This window comes from Lipophrys pholis (assembly GCF_963383615.2).
Source record: "Lipophrys pholis genome assembly, chromosome: 5".
NCBI classification, from domain to species: domain Eukaryota; kingdom Metazoa; phylum Chordata; class Actinopteri; order Blenniiformes; family Blenniidae; genus Lipophrys; species Lipophrys pholis.
The window spans coordinates 4,746,947-4,769,134 of NC_137628.1; the positions used below are offsets into that span (position 1 = coordinate 4,746,947).

At 49.7% G+C, this 22,188-nt stretch overlaps 1 protein-coding gene across 2 annotated transcripts in view; it reads left to right on the forward strand.

The window, feature by feature from the left end:
• Nucleotides 1–22,188, forward strand: part of pdcd11 (programmed cell death 11) — a 35,787-nt gene that overhangs the window by 5,085 nt on the left and 8,514 nt on the right. For both annotated transcript variants that reach the window (XM_080462859.1, XM_080462860.1), the window contains exons 10-20: nucleotides 116–240; nucleotides 331–391; nucleotides 1,336–1,482; nucleotides 1,584–1,835; nucleotides 2,432–2,557; nucleotides 2,637–2,831; nucleotides 2,987–3,157; nucleotides 3,244–3,457; nucleotides 3,893–4,042; nucleotides 21,379–21,491; nucleotides 21,615–22,114. In XM_080462859.1, coding sequence (XP_080318985.1) covers nucleotides 116–240; nucleotides 331–391; nucleotides 1,336–1,482; nucleotides 1,584–1,835; nucleotides 2,432–2,557; nucleotides 2,637–2,831; nucleotides 2,987–3,157; nucleotides 3,244–3,457; nucleotides 3,893–4,042; nucleotides 21,379–21,491; nucleotides 21,615–22,114 — 2,054 coding nt within the window. The remainder of the gene's footprint in view (nucleotides 1–115; nucleotides 241–330; nucleotides 392–1,335; nucleotides 1,483–1,583; nucleotides 1,836–2,431; nucleotides 2,558–2,636; nucleotides 2,832–2,986; nucleotides 3,158–3,243; nucleotides 3,458–3,892; nucleotides 4,043–21,378; nucleotides 21,492–21,614; nucleotides 22,115–22,188) is intronic.

The window sequence follows — 22,188 nt, forward strand, 5'->3', positions numbered from 1 at the left end:
ATTTTTTATTTTTTATTTTCATTAAAACTGGAATGACGGGCCATGACAAGGTTTTTAGAAGTATTGCAGGGCTTCAGTCTGGTTTTGATAGCATTTTTTTCCTCTGTTTTGACAGAAAAACCATCTGAAAGAGCCAAAAGATGAACTGAATGAGGCCAAAGTGTTTGCCAGGCCCGAGCACACCTGCAGGATCCTGGACTTCAGCCCCATGGACCAAGTTCACTTTGTTTCGCTACGCATGTAAGTAGTGTCTCATCCACATATGTTTGAAGTGTAACGACGACCTGATTTGATTTTATCCCTAACAACCTTGTCCTGGTCTGATTTCAGGAGTGTGATCGAGAAGCCATTTTACAGATACCATGACCTGCAGGCCGGCCAGGTTGTAGAGGTGAGTGTGTGTGTGTGTGTGGGGGGGGGGGGGGGGGGGTCATGGTGAGCTGGAGCTCACCATGACTCTGTACTTGAAGTGTGACAGTAAATGGAAGAAACAAACAAATTCTAAAATGAGTTTGTGACAGCTTCTGTTATTATAAATAATTATATAACTAGCCTGACATTTCTCAGCAGGTCTGGAGACAGTAACGTCAGTACATTGATTGGTCATATTAATGTGCGTCTTTGACCAAAATCTCCCTCATAATCTTTGCCTGCTTTATCCAAGTTGGTGTGTTAAACCATCCGAAGTTACAGTAGGGAAAGAGCAGGATCTATCCATGTTAGATCAGACACGCTTGTTTTAGTCACCAGTTAAGTCTTTAGTTTGTGGAAAGAAGCTGGACTATCCCACAAGAACGTGCAAACTCCTCATAGATGTAGAGAACTGTACTAATGATTAACGATGGATTAATACAGGGAAATAGCGTCTAATACAAACATGAATCATGTGGGTCAAAACTGTCCCACAAGAGGCTCGAATCTGCCTCAATCGACCGTCAAGCAAATTGGAAAAATTTTAAGAAAACTTTTTTTTTTTTTTTTTTTTTCACAACACTGAAGCCCCGAGCAGAGACATGAGTGATGCTGCCATGAAAGCCATGAAACCTCAAAGTCATGCTGTCTGGCTGAGCTTGTAAAAAAAACATGCATAACTCAACAGCTACAGAAGAACTTATAACGACATTTCACCGTATTTTGCAGCAGAAGGTTTCATAAAAATGGGCTCTATGTTAAGATTGGATTCATTTTCTTCAGTAATTCTTTGTTTTTTGTGAAAATACCAGCATTTTCAGATGAAATTGGGCTGAATATGGCACCTGAACTAAAACGTATTCAACACCCCTACTCTAACAGACATTTCTATAATTATTTCCTCCTTTTGTTTGTTCCGCTCAGGGCACGGTGTCGGTCCTGCTGACTCAGGGGATGCTGGTGCATCTGTCCGACCACATTAAAGGTCTCGTCCCTCGGACACACCTTTCAGACATCGTTCTGAAGAACCCGGAGAAGAAGTACGTCGTGGGCATGAAGCTCAAATGTCGGGTCAGTTCATTCCTGTGGAATGCAAAGCGCTGAACAGTTCGATGCCATCGATTCTCTGAAAAGCTCAAGTCCAGTGTCTGATTACGTTGCTGTGCCTTCAGGTCTTGTCGGTGGAGCCGGAGAACAAGAAGCTGTACCTCACCAGGAAGAAGGCCCTGATTGAAAGCCCCCTGACTCCGTTCCTCAGCTACGCGGACGCCCGGCCCGGCCGCGTGTCGCACGGCTTCATCGTGTGCATCAAAAACTTTGGCTGCATCATTCGCTTCTACAACAACGTCAAGGGCCTGGTGCCGCTCAGCGAGCTGAGCACCGAGCCCATCATCTCCCCGGAGGGCGTCTTCTACGTGGGACAGGTGAGGCCAGGAAGACGTGAGGAAATGTAACGTTGTCGTTTGGAGAATTCGTCCTCGCGACTAAATTATGACTAAGATTTACCAACATAAGATTATTTTTGATTAATGGCTATAAATGTAATAAAAAAAGAAGCGAACTGTTTCCAAGGTAAGTTTATTAAATCAACATGAAGGAATTTGGTTAATTTTCACTTCCATCTTCTTGTGACTGTGGTCACATTCAAGGTGCCTGCATTTGTTACAAATTACAATAAGTGAAAGCTTTGCCACATTTTTTTCAAGATCTCTTTAACGTTCACCCTCAATATTATTGTGCTTTTAACTGTTTAACATTCCGGGGAGTTTTGTGGCTGGACGATCGTAAAGATTAGTATTTGTATGCACAGCTTTCTTTAGTCATTTTGTATATCTAATGAACTCAAAGGGTTGCAATGCATTTAATTATCCTGTAATTAGAGAGCCAATACAGTTTACACTATTTCAAATGTAGTTAAAAGGATATTGCTTTACCTGCTTCTCATTTCTGCTCCATTGGGGTTTGTGATTGTTTAGAATTTCTTTGCTTCGGGTTCTGATGAGTTTCTGTTGTTTTCCAGGTGTTGAAGGCGAAGGTTCTCCAGTGCGACCCCGACAAGGCCAAAATGGTGCTGTCGTTCAAAGCGGTGTTTGAAGAACAAAGCGAAGAAGCGGCGCAGCCTCAGTTTGACTGTGAGGTGGGAAAGGTAAGAGGAAATCCTCGGCTGTGTTTTCGCCTCCATCTGCCGGTTGTCTCTGATGTTCCGCGTCGTTCACGTGATTCAGAGTCTGGAGGCGAAGGTGCTGAAGAAGTCTGCCAACGGTCTGGAGGTGTCCATCCTACCCGACAAGATCCGTGCCACGCTATCCACAATGCACCTCTCCGATCACCTGTCCAACTGCCCATTGCTGCTGGAGAGCCTGCAGGAAGGAGACCTCATCACAAACCTCATCTGCTTCAACAAAAACAAACACAATATCGTATCCTCATCTGAGTTTTAACGATTTCACAGGTCTGATGTTCATTTCATCTTCAAGAACCACTGAAGAAAAGTTTGAGCTGAACAACGTCCTTCTGGAGGGGAGAAATCTGTCAGATGTGAAGAGTGTCGTTTCCTTAGCTGCTTTATTTACAGTCTCTCACCAAGAAGCCGGCGATACGTTGGTCTTTAGAGGAAGGAGTGGTCGCCAAGGACTTCTCCGAGATCTCCGTCGGACTTCAGCTGGTCGGCTGGATCAAGAACATCATGTCGTACGGCATCTTCGTGGAGTTCCCGTACGGCCTCGTAGGACTCGCGCCCAAATCGGTGAGACAAGTTTTGCCTTATAAAGCCGAGAGTCTTCTGTTTGTCTGCATGTGTTGATTATCTCTCTGTTCTGGTTTCCCTTCAAGGCCATGACCGACAAGTTCCTCAGCGACACGGCGCTCGCCTTCCAGCTCGGGCAGACCGTCGTCGCTAAGGTGACCAATCTGGATGAGGAGAAGCGCCGCTTCCTGGTCACGCTGAAAATCGCGGAGATCACGTCTCCGGAGGGCGACGCCCAGATGAGGCTGATCCACGGTCTGCGGGAGAGGAGATCCGTCTCTGAAATGTTGGCGGGAAGAGGTACGGAGGGGCTCGTTTATCTCTGCGGTGGCTGTCGGGAGAAGAAAAAGTCCTTTGAAAATATGGTGATGAAAGTATCGGGTCATTAAACGTCTGAATCTGCACAACTAACACAGCTGCTTCTGGCCTCTGAACTGAAATGTGTTTGACTTCCCTGTGCTGGAAATACTGCAGGTCTTTATATAAAGTCTGCAGCTGCTGTTACACAGGGTAAATTCTTTTAAATGGTCTTTATTAAAATAATCCAATCATTGCAATGTTCTTTAACAAAACATATATATAAAAAAAGAAATGACTTGGTGCAACAGCATATATTTTTAACCATTAACTTATTAACCATAAACTGAACTCAACTTATCGACCTGTAAACTTCCTTCCTGTCTCCCATTAATCATCATTTTACAAACGAGCCCTACGTGTGCCTTCGTTCTGTAGATGACGGCGACCTTCGCCCTGCCCTGGCGGCTCTGTGCGTGGCTCAGAGGCTGAAGCTGACTGTGGACGGCGTGAAGGACGGCGGCGCCACGTTCAAATCCGATGACCTGACCGGAGCCACGATCCAGGCCAGCAAGCACGATATGATGGGTGAGTAACATGAAACGCACCAACAAACAAACAAACTACACTGAAATACTTATGTTGGGGTCAGCGTGTGATCAGAATATGCAAATTACCCTAGTGGTAGGCTACCGGAAGGTTCTACCCTGTCAGAGGTAATTTACATATAAACGAATCGCCAAACAGAAGTAAATTGTTATTTACGGGTTGACAATTACTGATCACTAGCGGTAGGCCACCAAAGTAATGGATTACTGGAGTAATAGATTACTAAGGTAATGTACCAAGTGTAAGTTATGCAAAGCTATAAAGGTTGATTGGAGTAAATAGTCAGTTATCGGCCAACAGCTTTGAGCTAAAAAGGGTCGCCTGACGGGAGGAACCTCCACGGGGTCCAATCGCGAAGGCGGTCCACCAGTGGCACGACCGGTCAACAGGCGTGACGGGTCACTCCTTTGTTGACAACTGCGGGTCAGTGGCGTGACCTACCGAAGCGCCTGTGGACCCACAGGAGGCGACTCGCTGGAGTAACCGGGGAAAAGCTCAAGCTGCGAAGGCGTCACAAATGGCTATTGACCTATCAATGAACAACGGTACTTGATTACGAGTGATGATTAAATTACGGAGAGCAACCTATGATTCAAGTTATCAATGAAACAAACCTGCGATTTGTAAGTCAATAACTGAGGGGAGGCTGAATTACTTCGGTGGAGTGGACCACCGAAGGTGATCTGCAAGTAATTTAGAATGGATTGTTAATCAAACAAGTTTGGTTATTTATCTAATAACAATCGGGAGTAATCAAGGAGGAGTTGGAATTAATTAAGTAAAGTCGGGGTTTACTAATTAAATACAATGAGTTATTTGAATGAGCTAAACCATTGAAATTGAATTAAATGCAGTTAGGATTATTAATTGGATAAACTTGCGCTTTATGAATTAATAATACTGGATAATTGGATGCTGAGATGCACGAAAACCACTTAAAAATGATTAAAAGCACTCTTGAGTATTAATTGAATAAATTGACTAATTTATTAATTAATAAAGCATACAAATTATCTATCTGCAACAAAAATAAATGAACAATAGCTTAGGGACAATTCAAGTTGTGATTAGGTTAACTGGGTAACAGATCAATCAATAATAGTGCGGGTAATTAACCACAGAAAATGCGATGAAACACTTAAAATTATTTAAAAGCAATGCGGGTTATTCCCGTGGAAAACCTGCATTCATTCGCCAACGCCTCCTAGGTGTGTTAAATTACCCAAAGCGTTAAAATCATTGAAATTGATTTAAACCATTCAAACTATTAATCAATTGAATATTACCGTTACTTAATCAAAGTCGGGGCACCAGCTGAAGTTAGGGTCTTAAACGAAACATCAGTCTTAAAAAAGAAAGTTCAATTAAAATGTTTAAATTATTATTTCTGATTGAAATGATAATCGCAATTTAACTGAAGCAGGAAAGGAAGGCTGTAAATCCGAGCACTGACTGTTACAACCAGCAGTTGTCGCTGAAAAGCACACAAAAACCACCAAGAATCGTTCAATTCAACTATTAAGTGTTTATTAACAAACGTCTATTCCTAAATCATCAATCTATGAATCACATCTAATCAATAAACATCAAGCAAGATCTCATAAAACAACACAATACAAAACAAAGCCAGCTAATAAAGTGTGTGTGTGTGTGTGTGAGTGTGTGTGTGTGTGTGTGTGTGTGTTCGAGTGTGGGGGAGCGGTGTGTGTGAGTGGGTGTGTGTGTGTTCGAGTGTGGGGAGCGATGTGTGTGTGTGTGTGTGCGGGTTTGTGGAGCGAAAGGGGCGTGACTTGGTGAGAGGGTAATGACCACGAACGTCCACCAGAGGGAGGTAGACGTCGGCGGTCCGGTGTAATCACCCGATCTGGCCACTAGGTGCGCGTCGGCGCGCGGGGCAGTTGTGATGACTTAATGCAACCACCAGATGGCGGTACGAGCGGTTGCAATTACCCACGCGACTACCAGAGGGCGCCAAACGGCTCGGCGACCCGGCGAGGAAATCGATGTGATTACCCACCCGGTCACCAGAGGCGCTCGGCGTGCTCTGCCTGGGATAGCGTGACGTCACTGAGCTCCGCACGGGCCGTAGCCGTCGGGAGCGCGCCGGATTCCTTGTGGCCGAGAAATCCGAGCCGCAGTGAACTACACACGGTCCCAGGGACGCACTGAAAGGAGGCGCTTGGAGGCAGCGGCGGCCGTACCGTGCGCTGGTTAGTGAACAGGGAAACAGAGGAGAAGAGGAGAGAGAGAGAGGAGAGAGGAGGGGGTGTCTGACTGTGTACACTGACGCGACCGCCTCAGCTTACACGTACAGAGTCCAAAAACGGCTGTTCAGGCAGATATGGACTCTGGGAGCAGAAGCGTGAGCTGAGGATGAGGAGGCTCGCGCGTGCGTGCGATGATTCGCGTGGATGGCCGTCCACGCGTAGACACAAAAGTACTCAGAAACAGGGATCGGCGTCCCAAAGTTACAAGTACCAACAATAAACACACAGCAATAATAATATCACGTTATTCTAATTCCTGCCCAGACTCTAAGCCTTACTTGGTTGGACGAGGGGGAAACGTGCTTCCGTGGCCAGGTGAAATCCGTCGATTTGTGGCCGCGGGCGGTTCTCTGGCGTCCCAGAAAATAGAGACCTGACGTGGACTACGGAGGGGAAACCCGTAGTGTGATCCGAGGGGCGATCAGCAGCTTCTTGCGATGAGGGGGGGAGTGAAGAAGCGATGCTCAGGTCGGTCTGCAGACGAGCGTGCGGTTGCAGCGCGCGCTCGGGGTCCGGAGGATGCAAACAAAAAAAAGGAAGAAAAAAAGAAGGGGAAACCAAAAATAAAGGGAATTCCCGCTTTTCTTGAGCTCGTCCAGCGAGGTGAAGAAAATTCAGGCCCGGTCCAGGTGCGTTAACACGAGGCGCTTTGTCTCCTTACGAAAAGGTGCGTCTGGGTTGACGCGATTTCGTTTTGGAAGAGGCTGGATCTCTTCCCGGGCCTGAATTTATACCGTTATGATGTCTTCCGGGCTCCCCGCGGCGTTGGCCGTGGTTCAGCCAATCCACGCGGGGTTGGCTTGCGCGTCACCGGGCCGGTGACCCGGTGATGACGGGATTTTGGGTCCCCCTGCCGTCGAGCTGCAGTGCCGCAGCTAGAGGAGGGGGGACCCGGGGGCCCCCCAGGGGGGGGTCATGTGATCAATGGCGAATTTTCCAGGGTTGAGCACATGGTTTCTTTGTTCTCAAAGAAACGTGGCTCACCCCCCTCCTCGCCCCCCCCCCCTTCCTCATGAGGGTGAGTGAACAAAGGATTTTGGCTCCAACATCCCCCCTTTGTTCCGAAGAGTGGGATGCAGGTCACAGTCTTTGGAGCAAACCTGGGCCGAACAATCCATAGAATCTGTGAACGTCCCCATGTCCTGTGAAACATACTGTCCTTCTCTGTCCACCAGTTCACATGTGAGGTTATTTCCTGAGCAGGCTGGGCTAGTCTGGGCAGGCTAAGGCTAGTCTGGGCAGACTTACTATTTCTATTCTAACTATCTAAGCACACATACATTTCATTTCTTAAGGGTCGTCACCAGTGAACATGAAAGAGGTAGGAAAGGGACAGGAGAGTGAGAAATAGGAAGGGAACGGGTGGTTAGGAAAAGGGTTAGTAGGCCGTGCCTTCACCTCTTGGTTGGGTGAGGGCTGGCCTATTGTGTGTTTGTGGATGGGCCCACAAAACGTGGCGAGACCAGGGTCAGGGAATCCAGTCGGGCCTGTAGTTTCTGGATGTACTTGTACATCGCGTACGCCACTACGGCCGTGATGATCCAGCCACTGAGCAACATTCCGAGCGCTGCCATGCTGATGGGATGGTCTTGGTATGGGTGTCCACCTGCCCGCCTAGGGAAAGTGGCTGAGAGCCCTGTGGGCTTTAAATTGAATTTAATCAATTTGGTTCCCTCAGCCAGAAGCTGGCTTTGGAGGGTGGCATCAATTGTGAAATTGTGCCCGACGAATGCATCCATCATCTCAATCTCCACCTCGTGTCGGTCGGCATCGAGATGATGGAGGATTATGTCGTCAATGTGTACTGTAGCCCCTGGTGGGACATTGAGGAATATTGTTTGATTGGGCAGGGTGAGCTTGGTGGCTATATCATGGCGGTCGTAGGACATGGTCGCTTCAGAATGAGGTGTGTTGACGAGCCATCGACTACCTGCTCTCTCTACTCTGGTCTCGGTTCCTTCATCTTTGATGGACAAACTACCTTGACATTTCTGCTCCGGGGCGTCTGCCCTCAGCCCACATAGATAGTTGGTGACATCTCTAATGAAAGGGTTGCTGGGACAGATCCAGTGAATGTCTTTGGTGTTTGTGCACATGCTGAGATTGGGGACCAGGTAGAGTGAGGGGTTGTCGTCGTGGTAGGCGAGTGTGGGTGGCGTTCGGAGGTGTACGTGTGTGTTACCCTCCCAGAATCCCACATTCAATACGGTTTTTAAACGGTACACATTCTGCTTTTCAATGATTGGTAGGTTTAGGATAAATCCTAACTCTAGGTTCTGTGGGTTCACAGAGATCGGAATAGCACTGCCGAGACTATATGCCAGATGTACCTGTGAAGGTTGTACAACAGTGGTGGTAGTGGTCTTGAGAATCTGTTCAACCAGTGTTAGTGGAACTAAGTACGTGGGGATCTTCCCGGTACTGAGGCTACTCACGGAGGAACTGACTTCTCTAAGGAGATCTTGCATAAGATCCCTGACTATTCGCACATACGTTATGTCCTCACTGACGATACTTGACAAGGTTGTTAAGGCATGCAAGGTGTTATTGATTAAAGCAGAATGCAAGTTTACAGTGAGTATGGTTCCCTGAACCGTTTTGGTCAAGCCTTGTAACTGTTCACTCTGTATTAGGAGTCTCTGTTGGATTTCCGGCATTTCTTCTTCGAGTTCCCCGACATGTCTCTGAAGGGCCTTCAGGCTGACCGAGTTGGCTGCGGAGAGGCCAATCGAGAACAGCGAGCCGATGCCTGCTGCTGCGGAGAGCAGTGCACCGAGGAACCGCTTGGGTCGCTTACCGTCGCTGAGGTCTTTCTCAGTGACCATGAATTTGTCCAACTGTTCAAGCATGTGAACCGTTGCCTGTTTCGCATGCTCGATGGTGTCGGTGGTCTGGATTCCGCTTAGCCTTCCCTCAGTCAGCTGGGGGGGCTTGCGGATGTGGTTGCGGTATACATCCCAGGGGTCTAGGCGCACGTAGAACCTCTGGGTGTATAAGCCGCACCGGGTGATGAGAAGTCCAGGCGACCCCTGAAGGATGATGCCCGTTGGGGGGCCTGGTTCAACTATCACCATGGATGAGGTGACTCGGAGGCTGAGCAGGATGCCAAAAATCCAAGGGAGATCCATCCTGGAACAGATGAAGCGGAGAGATGTGATCACTATTGGGGAGTGGATGGTGGTAGCAGGGTTAGTGCATGCAGGGTGTTATTTGCATGCAAGTTGCCAGGCCCTACTAGTGAGCTTGTTATTGGTCTTGGCCGAGAAGTTCTCCCCCCTCGCTTGGAGGGGTTTCAACCTCTCGGCCCGGGAGACTGAATGGCTTGAATGGTTTGATCTGATTTGCATGGACCCATTTGTATACCGGGGGTTGTCTTGGCTTTGGGATCCTGATCCGGTAAGCCACCGGTGACAGTTTCCCCACGATTTCAAACGGGCCCGACCACCTCGGGAGGAACTTCCTTGAGGTCCCTGCGGGATGAGCATATTTGAAGTAGAACACCTTGTCGCCCACCTGGTACTCCTTTGGGGATGCAGCGCGATCATAGTAGGCCTTTGCCCCCTGAGCGCTGGCTTCCAAGTTTCCTTGGGCCCAGGAGAAGGTGGTTTTAAGGTGTTCCCGCAAATCGGTCACGTATTGATGTGCAGTGTAGGCTGTGGCCACACTGACATCTTCGGGGTGGTACAACAAGTGGAGTGGAAGGGTCATTTCCCTGCCGGTCATCATCTCAAAGGGAGTGACTCCTGTGGAGCGGTGCGGGGTGGACCGAATGGCCATGAGCACCAGGGGGAGTTTCACGTCCCAATCCTTACCATTGCTGCTGACATACTTCCTGAGCATGTGCGTGATGGTACGGTTGGCCCGTTCAACTTGACCAGATGACTGGGGGTGGTATGCCAGATGGAATTTTACCTCCACTCCTAAGATGTGGTACAGGTTTGTCATGACTTGGGACGTGAAGTGAGTACCTCTGTCGGAGTCGATGGAAAGGGGAAGTCCCCAGCGGCTGAACACGTGGTTCAGAAGGAGCACAGCGGTCGTGGTGGCTGTGTCGTTGGGTGCTGGGAGGCACTCGACCCACTTGGTGAAGGAGCAAGTGACTGTGAGGAGGTATTTGTTACCTCTGGCGGACTTGGGGACAGGTCCGACCCAGTCTACTTGCAGGTGCGACCACGGGAAAGTGACCCCCCTCCTTTGGAGTGGGGCTCGGTTCAGTGGTTGTGACGGTTGGAACTGGCAGCAAACTAGGCAGCTCTGGACGTATAGTTTGGTGTCATGGGCCATGGTGGGCCAGTATGCCACCTGCTGGAGGGTTTGGAGGGTTGCGTGGGAGCCGCGGTGGCCACCCACCGGTAAATCATGTGCGTGTGCTAACATGATTCCCCTGTGGTCGGTGGGAACCACCCAACGGGTGGGACCCTGGCCTTTAGTGTGAACCAACAAGCCCTTCTCTAGCGTCAGGTGTGGCAGCTCGCGGAAGAAGGCTTTCAGTTCGGTTGGGCTGCCCGCTGGAGCTTGTGGGGTCCCGTCCGTGTACAGGTCCTCCACCAGCTGTCGGACAATCACGAGCACGGGGTCTTGTTCCTGCATCGCGATCAGGTCTGCATCACTTGGCTTGCGTCCGAGGTGAAGTGTCTGTGCGTCAGCGTCGGCACCCTCTTGCCTCTCTCGCGCTTGCCTGCGGGTGATAGCGTTGACCCCACACGGTTGAGGAGGGAGCCACTCGTGTCGGAATTCCCAAGGCCTACCCTGTTCTGCCCCCAGCTTGGCTAAGCGATCAGCCTCATCATTCCCAGCTTTGTCGGGTCCTTCAACTTGGGAATGACCCTTGACCTTTTTCCAGTACACAGTCATTCCCTTGTCAGTGACGAGCTGGTCACATGTCAAAAACAGCTCGGCGTGTTTGACGTCTTTGTTCCGGGCATTCTTCATGCCATTCGCTTTCCACGTGGGGAAGTGCGAAATGAAGCTATGGCGGGCATAGTTCGAATCAGAACAAATCACCAGTTGTCTGATGGATTGCCCAGCTGCTTGCTGGAGGGCGATGACCACTGCTGCGATTTCGGCGTACTGACTGGTTTTCGGACCCAGCTGGAAGTGATCAGGCACCTCGCTTCTGCCGACCCAAACAATGCCCACGCCTGCCCTCATTTGGCTGTCGTGGTGGAAAGAGCAACCATCGACATAGACTTTCGGCATGCCGTCACAGATGTTTTCATCATGGTAATGATGATTGGAAGGGAGGGTCTGTGTCTTGACTTGGAGAGGTTGGATGTTGGACTGTCCCTCACAGTCACAATGTTGGCACGCAGCCAGACCTTGGCCCAAAGCCATTTTGTGGTTTTGTGCGTATTTAACCTCGATGTCATAACCTTGGAGTGCCATCATCCAGGCCGCGATGCGGCTGTTGGACACGCGTCCTTCCCTGAGACGTTGGCTGTTCAGGAAAGAGACTGGTTGATGGCAGGTTTCGATTGTCACCTTCTGACCCCCAATGTAGCTGCGGAAGTGCTCCACAGCCCAGACGGTGGCGAGGAGAGATTTCTCACAGTCGGAGAACTTAATCTCTACACTGCTAAGAGGTCGGCTGGCGTAGGCCACGACTCTCTTGTCTGTGTCGTACTTCTGTGCCAGAGCCGCGCTCAGGCATTGAGCAGAGAACCCTGCCTCAAGGAGGAACTCTTTGTCCTTATCTGGGTACGCCAGACAGGGTGCCACGCAGAGTTTCTCCTTCATGAGGCGGAAGGATTGTTCTTGGGGGGCTCCCCACTCAAAGGCCTTGTCTTTGCGGAGGAGTTCTGTGAGGGGTCTGGCAATGTCCGCATAATCCTCGATGAATTGACGGGAGTAGTTGCAGACCCCAAGAAAGCTCCTCAGTTCTGACACATTAGTTGGGGCTTTGATGTCTTGGATGGCGCGAATCCTCCCCGCTTGGGGTTCGATTCCGTCAGCGCCAACTGTTAACCCCACGTATTCAACCCTGGTACGGCACCACTGACCTTTGCGAAGTGCCAGTTTGGCGCCTGCCGCCAGGAGCTGGTTCAAGACGTGTCTTATCTCGGCTAAATGCTCCTCAAAGGTGCAGCTTCTCATGAGGATGTCATCCACATAGATGAGGTTGCCTCGGGCGGCGGCGTCACTCATCGCTTTGTGGAGGAAGATGTTGAACTCAGATGGTGAGTTTGAGTAGCCGAATGGGCACCGGTTCCAGGTGTACTGGCGGTTGCCAAAGGAAAAAGCAAGTTTGTACTGGTCAGATGGATCCACTTTCATGGTCCAAAATCCATTTGCCACGTCGACTGTGGAAAAGAAACGAGCACCTTTTACTTTGGCCAGCTCCTGATCCAGGTGGATCATGGGCCAGCGAGAAAGAGGAACCTGTTTGTTCAGCGGGCGATAGTCGATGGTAAGCCGCCATTTACCAGTGGGTTTTAATACTGGCCAGATTGGCGAGTTGTACGTCGAGTTGCACTCTCGGATAATGTTCTTCTCTCGCAGTTTGTCAAGGATCTCCTGGATGGATTCATAGGCAGCCAGCGGGATTCTGTACTGGCGTACGAAGGATGGTGGCGCCATTGGGTCGGTAGGAATGCGCACTAGGTGAAGGTCTGTAACCCCACAATCATGTGCATCCCTAGCAAAGATCGCTTGAAATTCGCGGAAAACATTTCTGAGTGCTTCTCGTTGTTCCCGTGTCGTGAGAGCATCTGCTTTTTCAAGTTGCTGCTCAATCTCTGACTCAAAACCAGAGTACGGTTCCTCCGGTGCAGACCCTGGCTGCCCACCGGGGTTCTCAGCACTTTCTGGTTGAGTCGCCAGCGCGTACACTATCATGTCACCTTCGGTGCTGAGGGTTGAACCACAGATTGCCTCCTGTGCGAGGGCTTCGTGACGAGCAATGGTGATCATGCGGGTGGGGAACGTGTACAACACCTTGTCGAGTGTCTCGTCCCTGATGAGGGATGGAGGTAGGTCGCCAATGACGGGCACCCTGAGCTCGAAGTCGTGAAATGAGCTGTCGACCAAGACGCCTAGTGGTTTTCCCGCATTCACCTGAACCGGATTGTGGGTCAGGTTCTGGACTAGCAGGTAGGCTGAGCGGTTGGTTAGCTCTAGAAGGGGTGTGCCACAAATTGTCAGGCAAAGGTCAGAAAAGCACGGTAAGGGTTGAAAGAATGCTTGTGGGCCAAGCATCCTCTGCCCCTTGAGCAGTGCGAGACGGATTGGGAACCCGGCTGTCCGTGCTGGAATTGTGGCTTCCAACTCACTAGCAGCGTGACACGCCTGCGGGATCGTCTGACCGGATGCCATTTGCTCCGGCTCGGTCGTCAGATGCTGCGTGTCCGCGCTCGCCAGTGACCACAAAACCTGGTTCACGGCGTCCAGCTGGACTCCAAGCCTGACAAGGAGATCCGCTCCTATGTGACAAGGAGGGCGGAGCTGCGGGACGACACTCATATAGTGCATGGCTTTCTTCTGCCCTATCTGCACGGAGAGGGCACATACACCAGTTGCTTTGATTAGTGTCTGCGGCGACCCTGCAGCAAGCAGGCGATGGCTGTGCTGCACTTGGACAAGGAGTGCGTTGTGTTGGCACAGATCCTTTAGAAGATCGGCATCAATGGCAGATTTCTCTGACCACAGAGCCAAGAGTGTCTCTGGGACCAAGGTCCCATTCAGGTGTACCCCCCCCACGATGTGGGGATTGTATAGTGGAGATCCATCGTTCGCCAGTGCGCATAGGAATGATGGATGCTCTCTCAGAGACTGATAGCTCCTAGACTGCCGCGACTGCTGGCCGTCAGGGAGCATGACAAGAGGGGTGTTTGAGCCAGATTCTTTGGAAGGCGTACACATGGGATTAGAACTTCTGGACTCGATGGCAGCGTTCATGCTGTCAGAAGAGGGAGGGTCCATGTCTGGACCGATTCGAGTCGGGTTGCGTACTTGGGCCCAAAGGTACCCGCGACGGCAATCGATCAGTGGGGCTAATCGGTTAAGGAGATCTTGGCCAATGAGTAATGGTTCTGTGTCCAGCGTGGTGACATAGATGGGATGCACCAAAGACATCTCTTGGAAAGTGACATCCACCCAGACGCGTTGGGTGATGGGTGAAGTGTCCTGAGTGAAGCTTCTGATGTTAATGCTGCAAGCTTCGACCTGCAGTGGCTTTCCAAGAGACAGCAGAGCTCTCGCAAGCTCGGCGAAGGTGGCTGAACACATTAGGCTTATTTCGGACCCGGAATCTAACAGCGCGAGGGCGTTTACACATCCTCCCACCACCACGGATGTGTAGATGCGGTTGGCGTTCTCTCGGTGCACGAGATTGCCTAAGAAAGTCAGGAACGGCAAATCGGTGGACTGGGAAGCTGTCGTTCTTGAACGTTCTCCCGCCTCACCTGTTTCTCCCCCCCACCCGACAAGGTAAACCTTGTTTGTGGTGGGTCGGGGCCGCCGCTCTAGTCAGGAGGGAGGGGGCCTACGTCCCCGTCCCCTTGAGGGGGGGTGGCGCCCCCTTTGGTTGGACAGGTCCAAGTTCTGTACAGCCTCTTTGATGCAGGTTTGAACCCACTGCTGTAGCTCAGTCTTTAACTGGTCAGCTCTGTAGCGACCGTGGTCCCTTTCCGAACCTTTCATTTTCCACTTTGAATTCGGGTCGGGCCCTTTCTTCGGTTGGAAGTTTTGTTCTGACCTGGCCCATTTTCCACCCTTTTGATTCGGTGGAATACCCTTCTGGCTCTGTTGTCCCCCCTTTTGATTTGGTTGTGCGCCTTTCTGCTCAGACGGAGAGGGTGTACCAGACCCTCCTCCAGCATTCGTTCTGGGTGTCGGCAACTCATCGCCCCCAAGCCTCAAATCCGTGTTTTCCCTTGGCTCCATTTCCAGGACCCTCTGGTCAATGTCAGGCTTCTTACCCGGGCATTGACGCAATTCCCACACCATCTGCGCGTGCTGGCGCAGTTCCTTCATGGTGGGTTTGGCGGTCCTGCAAAATAGAGCCACATCGAACCTCCCACTGTCGTGGAGGTTGTTGACAAACAGAGACTTGAAGGCGTGATCTTCCTCCAACCCCGGTGCATTGCGGCCTTGGAAGTAGGCCACTCGTAGGCGCCTGTAATACTCCTTTGGAGGTTCAGACTTCCGTTGGGTGATCGCGAATGCACCAAACGTTGCCGAAGCAGGGTCATTGTACAATGAATACTCTTCCCGGAGAGCCTGGCAGAGGGTGGAGTACCGGTCTCGGGTGTCTGGCGGCAGGGATTCCATGAAAACATGGACTGTTCTGGACGTTGTTTTCCAGAGAAGCTTTAGCTTCTCCCGCATGGAAGGACGTGCGATGTCGAGGAGGCAGCGTTCAACCTCACGGAGGTAGTCCTCGATACTCGCGTCCTTGTTGCTCGGGTCAAAGCGTTCGATGTCCTTTGCGAGGGATTCGAGCTGGCGGGTCCGGACATCCCACCCCCTCACGGGACTGGGGCCGTCAGAGTCCTCTGACGACAGTTCCCCGTGGACTGCTGTCTGACGCGGGTCGGGGCCGCTAGGGCCATACAAGGGAGGTCTACTGGGGTGTAGAGGCACCCTCCTGGACCCCTGCTCCCGACTGCTAGCGTCGCGTGGGGGCTGCAGATGGGAAGGAGTGGCGGAGTCGTCGAAGCGCACCGTGCTGCGGCTGCGCGTGGGCTGAAAAGAATCACCATCTAAGCTATATGAGGCGTCATACCTCTGCGTTGTGGCGCATGAGGAGTCGATAGTGCCAGACCTCTCTGGCGAAGCCAGATTACGACGACCCCAATTAGGGTCACGTTGCGCACCTAGGGTGGCAGTGTAAAGCTGGTGTCGGAGATTTTCTTCCCTCTCCATGCCCATCGCGATTAGCGACTGAGCTTCTTCTAGGTTTTCCTTTAACTCCTGGATCTGAGGCTCACTCTCTAGTGTGCACTCATCGACCTTCGTCTCCTTATGAGGAGGCAGAGCCCGTTGCTTCTCGGGCTCTGAAGGCTGATCCTCGTCCTTGGAGGCGTCCAGCTCCTGTCGGAGGCGAGCGTTGTCCTTGGATAGCCTCTGGTTGTCCAGACGCAGCCGATCCGTACGCTCCTCCGCCTCCTTTGACTGTAGCTCTGCTCTACGCTGGTAGAGCAGGCTGATCTGGCCCAGGACGTCCGGCACTGTACGTGCCGGCTTGTCCCCTGGGTTGTTGACAAAACTTACCAGCTCTCGGATCTTTTCTTCGCAAATCTCAACGCTGTAGCGTTCGAGATTTGCTTTCTCCTCCAAGGAGAGACGGACGAGGTGGGACACCACGTCTCGTATGGCCGGCTCAGTTAGCACCGGCGGAGCCTCGGCTCCCTGTGCCCGGGAACTCTTACCCTCCATTGAGTGGTTGAGATTTACGCCCGAAGTCAACAACGTTAGCTGTGGTTAACGGCAAATTAGCTTTGCTACTGCACAGGTAACGGCTGTACCTGTGTCTTACAAACCTCTCGGTTTCGTTAATTGCTCGAGCTGCACCCTATCCAAGTTAGTCAGATGCGTCTAACACCTTGGCGAGCAATATTGTTAGTGTCTATTAATCGTAGTCAGAAATCTTAACACAGCGTGTTAATCATGCGTAGAATGCAGGGAAAGCAAGGCACTAACCACTTCACAACTGATTTCACACCACAAGTGACTTTGTTCGACAGTGCTGAAAAAGTGTATCTTGAAAACCAATTCTGGGAGAATAAAGTTAACGGCTACACCTTAAGTGAACGATTCAGGATTATTTTGTGCAGTTATTCGTAACAATGCTGGTTTACAACGCCCTCACACGGGGCACCATTATGTTGGGGTCAGCGTGTGATCAGAATATGCAAATTACCCTAGTGGTAGGCTACCGGAAGGTTCTACCCTGTCAGAGGTAATTTACATATAAACGAATCGCCAAACAGAAGTAAATTGTTATTTACGGGTTGACAATTACTGATCACTAGCGGTAGGCCACCAAAGTAATGGATTACTGGAGTAATAGATTACTAAGGTAATGTACCAAGTGTAAGTTATGCAAAGCTATAAAGGTTGATTGGAGTAAATAGTCAGTTATCGGCCAACAGCTTTGAGCTAAAAAGGGTCGCCTGACGGGAGGAACCTCCACGGGGTCCAATCGCGAAGGCGGTCCACCAGTGGCACGACCGGTCAACAGGCGTGACGGGTCACTCCTTTGTTGACAACTGCGGGTCAGTGGCGTGACCTACCGAAGCGCCTGTGGACCCACAGGAGGCGACTCGCTGGAGTAACCGGGGAAAAGCTCAAGCTGCGAAGGCGTCACAAATGGCTATTGACCTATCAATGAACAACGGTACTTGATTACGAGTGATGATTAAATTACGGAGAGCAACCTATGATTCAAGTTATCAATGAAACAAACCTGCGATTTGTAAGTCAATAACTGAGGGGAGGCTGAATTACTTCGGTGGAGTGGACCACCGAAGGTGATCTGCAAGTAATTTAGAATGGATTGTTAATCAAACAAGTTTGGTTATTTATCTAATAACAATCGGGAGTAATCAAGGAGGAGTTGGAATTAATTAAGTAAAGTCGGGGTTTACTAATTAAATACAATGAGTTATTTGAATGAGCTAAACCATTGAAATTGAATTAAATGCAGTTAGGATTATTAATTGGATAAACTTGCGCTTTATGAATTAATAATACTGGATAATTGGATGCTGAGATGCACGAAAACCACTTAAAAATGATTAAAAGCACTCTTGAGTATTAATTGAATAAATTGACTAATTTATTAATTAATAAAGCATACAAATTATCTATCTGCAACAAAAATAAATGAACAATAGCTTAGGGACAATTCAAGTTGTGATTAGGTTAACTGGGTAACAGATCAATCAATAATAGTGCGGGTAATTAACCACAGAAAATGCGATGAAACACTTAAAATTATTTAAAAGCAATGCGGGTTATTCCCGTGGAAAACCTGCATTCATTCGCCAACGCCTCCTAGGTGTGTTAAATTACCCAAAGCGTTAAAATCATTGAAATTGATTTAAACCATTCAAACTATTAATCAATTGAATATTACCGTTACTTAATCAAAGTCGGGGCACCAGCTGAAGTTAGGGTCTTAAACGAAACATCAGTCTTAAAAAAGAAAGTTCAATTAAAATGTTTAAATTATTATTTCTGATTGAAATGATAATCGCAATTTAACTGAAGCAGGAAAGGAAGGCTGTAAATCCGAGCACTGACTGTTACAACCAGCAGTTGTCGCTGAAAAGCACACAAAAACCACCAAGAATCGTTCAATTCAACTATTAAGTGTTTATTAACAAACGTCTATTCCTAAATCATCAATCTATGAATCACATCTAATCAATAAACATCAAGCAAGATCTCATAAAACAACACAATACAAAACAAAGCCAGCTAATAAAGTGTGTGTGTGTGTGTGTGAGTGTGTGTGTGTGTGTGTGTGTGTGTTCGAGTGTGGGGGAGCGGTGTGTGTGAGTGGGTGTGTGTGTGTTCGAGTGTGGGGAGCGATGTGTGTGTGTGTGTGTGCGGGTTTGTGGAGCGAAAGGGGCGTGACTTGGTGAGAGGGTAATGACCACGAACGTCCACCAGAGGGAGGTAGACGTCGGCGGTCCGGTGTAATCACCCGATCTGGCCACTAGGTGCGCGTCGGCGCGCGGGGCAGTTGTGATGACTTAATGCAACCACCAGATGGCGGTACGAGCGGTTGCAATTACCCACGCGACTACCAGAGGGCGCCAAACGGCTCGGCGACCCGGCGAGGAAATCGATGTGATTACCCACCCGGTCACCAGAGGCGCTCGGCGTGCTCTGCCTGGGATAGCGTGACGTCACTGAGCTCCGCACGGGCCGTAGCCGTCGGGAGCGCGCCGGATTCCTTGTGGCCGAGAAATCCGAGCCGCAGTGAACTACACACGGTCCCAGGGACGCACTGAAAGGAGGCGCTTGGAGGCAGCGGCGGCCGTACCGTGCGCTGGTTAGTGAACAGGGAAACAGAGGAGAAGAGGAGAGAGAGAGAGGAGAGAGGAGGGGGTGTCTGACTGTGTACACTGACGCGACCGCCTCAGCTTACACGTACAGAGTCCAAAAACGGCTGTTCAGGCAGATATGGACTCTGGGAGCAGAAGCGTGAGCTGAGGATGAGGAGGCTCGCGCGTGCGTGCGATGATTCGCGTGGATGGCCGTCCACGCGTAGACACAAAAGTACTCAGAAACAGGGATCGGCGTCCCAAAGTTACAAGTACCAACAATAAACACACAGCAATAATAATATCACGTTATTCTAATTCCTGCCCAGACTCTAAGCCTTACTTGGTTGGACGAGGGGGAAACGTGCTTCCGTGGCCAGGTGAAATCCGTCGATTTGTGGCCGCGGGCGGTTCTCTGGCGTCCCAGAAAATAGAGACCTGACGTGGACTACGGAGGGGAAACCCGTAGTGTGATCCGAGGGGCGATCAGCAGCTTCTTGCGATGAGGGGGGGAGTGAAGAAGCGATGCTCAGGTCGGTCTGCAGACGAGCGTGCGGTTGCAGCGCGCGCTCGGGGTCCGGAGGATGCAAACAAAAAAAAGGAAGAAAAAAAGAAGGGGAAACCAAAAATAAAGGGAATTCCCGCTTTTCTTGAGCTCGTCCAGCGAGGTGAAGAAAATTCAGGCCCGGTCCAGGTGCGTTAACACGAGGCGCTTTGTCTCCTTACGAAAAGGTGCGTCTGGGTTGACGCGATTTCGTTTTGGAAGAGGCTGGATCTCTTCCCGGGCCTGAATTTATACCGTTATGATGTCTTCCGGGCTCCCCGCGGCGTTGGCCGTGGTTCAGCCAATCCACGCGGGGTTGGCTTGCGCGTCACCGGGCCGGTGACCCGGTGATGACGGGATTTTGGGTCCCCCTGCCGTCGAGCTGCAGTGCCGCAGCTAGAGGAGGGGGGACCCGGGGGCCCCCCAGGGGGGGGTCATGTGATCAATGGCGAATTTTCCAGGGTTGAGCACATGGTTTCTTTGTTCTCAAAGAAACGTGGCTCACCCCCCTCCTCGCCCCCCCCCCCCTTCCTCATGAGGGTGAGTGAACAAAGGATTTTGGCTCCAACACTTACAATGTATTTACACGTTCAAAATAACACGTAAACCAACATAATCGAAGATTTAAAGAAGGAAGGAGAAATAAATGTCTGCAATGTATTAAATTCACAAAAACAGGAATACAGATGGGGGGAGTAAAAGTGGCATTAAGAGTAATGAAGTTTATGTGACAGCTTGTGTTTCTTACAGTTTCCTTGTATTCAAAAAATGATAATAAAAATGTTTTTGTTATTTTCGTAGCAGCAAAAATAAAGTCATTTATTAAGCTTCTCCATTATAAACCGATTACTTTCAGAGCAGATTGAATTATTACTGGTGTGAAACTTGATTAATTCTTAGTTTTTTGTCATTTGGAAGTGACAGAAATGTAATTATTTTACTCTAAAATTGGATTAGTTTTCTCTAAATTAATCCTAAAATGTTAATATTTTATCGTAAAGAAATAAGAACTGATTCTCAAGCTCTTTTTATTTCATTTAATACTCTGAGTGTAAATTCAATTTTTTGTATTTTGACATTTCATAGACTGAAAAACTGTTTGGTTATTTGACATTGAACTGTTTTCGTGTACTTTCAACATCTGAAAACATTTTAAGTGAATGAATGTTTGTCTGGTCATAGTTTAAAACATAGAAAATACAAACACCAACAAAGTACTCTTCACTTTAAATGACCAATAAAAGTAAGAGGCTGAATCCAGTAGCGCGTCAATGTCTATCCTATAAATACGGAATGATAATCTAGAATATGTGCAACTTTCAAACAAAACCAAGAGACAAGAACAAATTAAAGTAGTTTTTTTTTTTTGGGTTTTTTTTTATTGCACACCCTTTACACAGATAAAATTAAAATGAAATGACTGTTCTTGTCAGCCTCCCACAGACCAGAGACAGATTGATTTTGTTTTATTTTTCTACCAGTTTGCAGTAAAATGAACTCTGTGTGTTTCAGGTGTAAATCTGACTGAGGGACAGAAAGTCACCGCCGTGATCCTCCATGTTGACGTCTGGACTTCCTGTGTCCACGTTACTTTAAATCCCAAACTGCTGGGAAAGAAGAAATCTGTGAGCGTTTCTTCCATATTTAATATAAAAATACTGCGACTTGATTAGAAGCCTATATGTAAGTGCAATATCACCTTTAGTGAGTTCCAGTTGTGACTTTGGTGTTTTGTGCTTCTTCTGCAGCTGACTGAAGGGTTAAAATACGCCGCGATGGTGCAGCACGTGGACGACGACTTTGCCGTGGTTTCCCTGCACGGCATGGCTCAGCTGTCCGTGATCCAAACCCGCAGCCACCTCAACGAGGTTTTCCTATCCGAGTCCGGAAGGATCAAAGTGGGAACGACTGTGGAGGTCGAAGTGGTGGAAGCCGCCTGCGAGGAGCTGCAGGGGCTCCCCCTGCTGGCGTGGAGCCGCAGCTCGCCGCAGCGACAGCGCACCAGCTCGGAGAACCAGTCGGGCTCCAAAGGCTACTGCTACGGCGAGATCCTGCAGGCCCAGGTGAAGGTGGTGAAGCCCACCTGCATCCACCTGACGCTAGGCGACGGCAGCTCCGGCCGCGTGCACGTGTCTGAGGTGATGGAGCCTGAAAACGTGCGGGTTGGGTCCTTCCCCACGTCCTCGGTGAAAGTGGGTAGTACGGTCACCGCCAGGGTCATCGGAGGGCGGGAAGCCTCCAGTCACAGGTAATTTCTACCTTATCCATTATCTGTATAATGGAGAGAAGTTAGAATTATGCAATAGGGTGAACAGCTGTGAC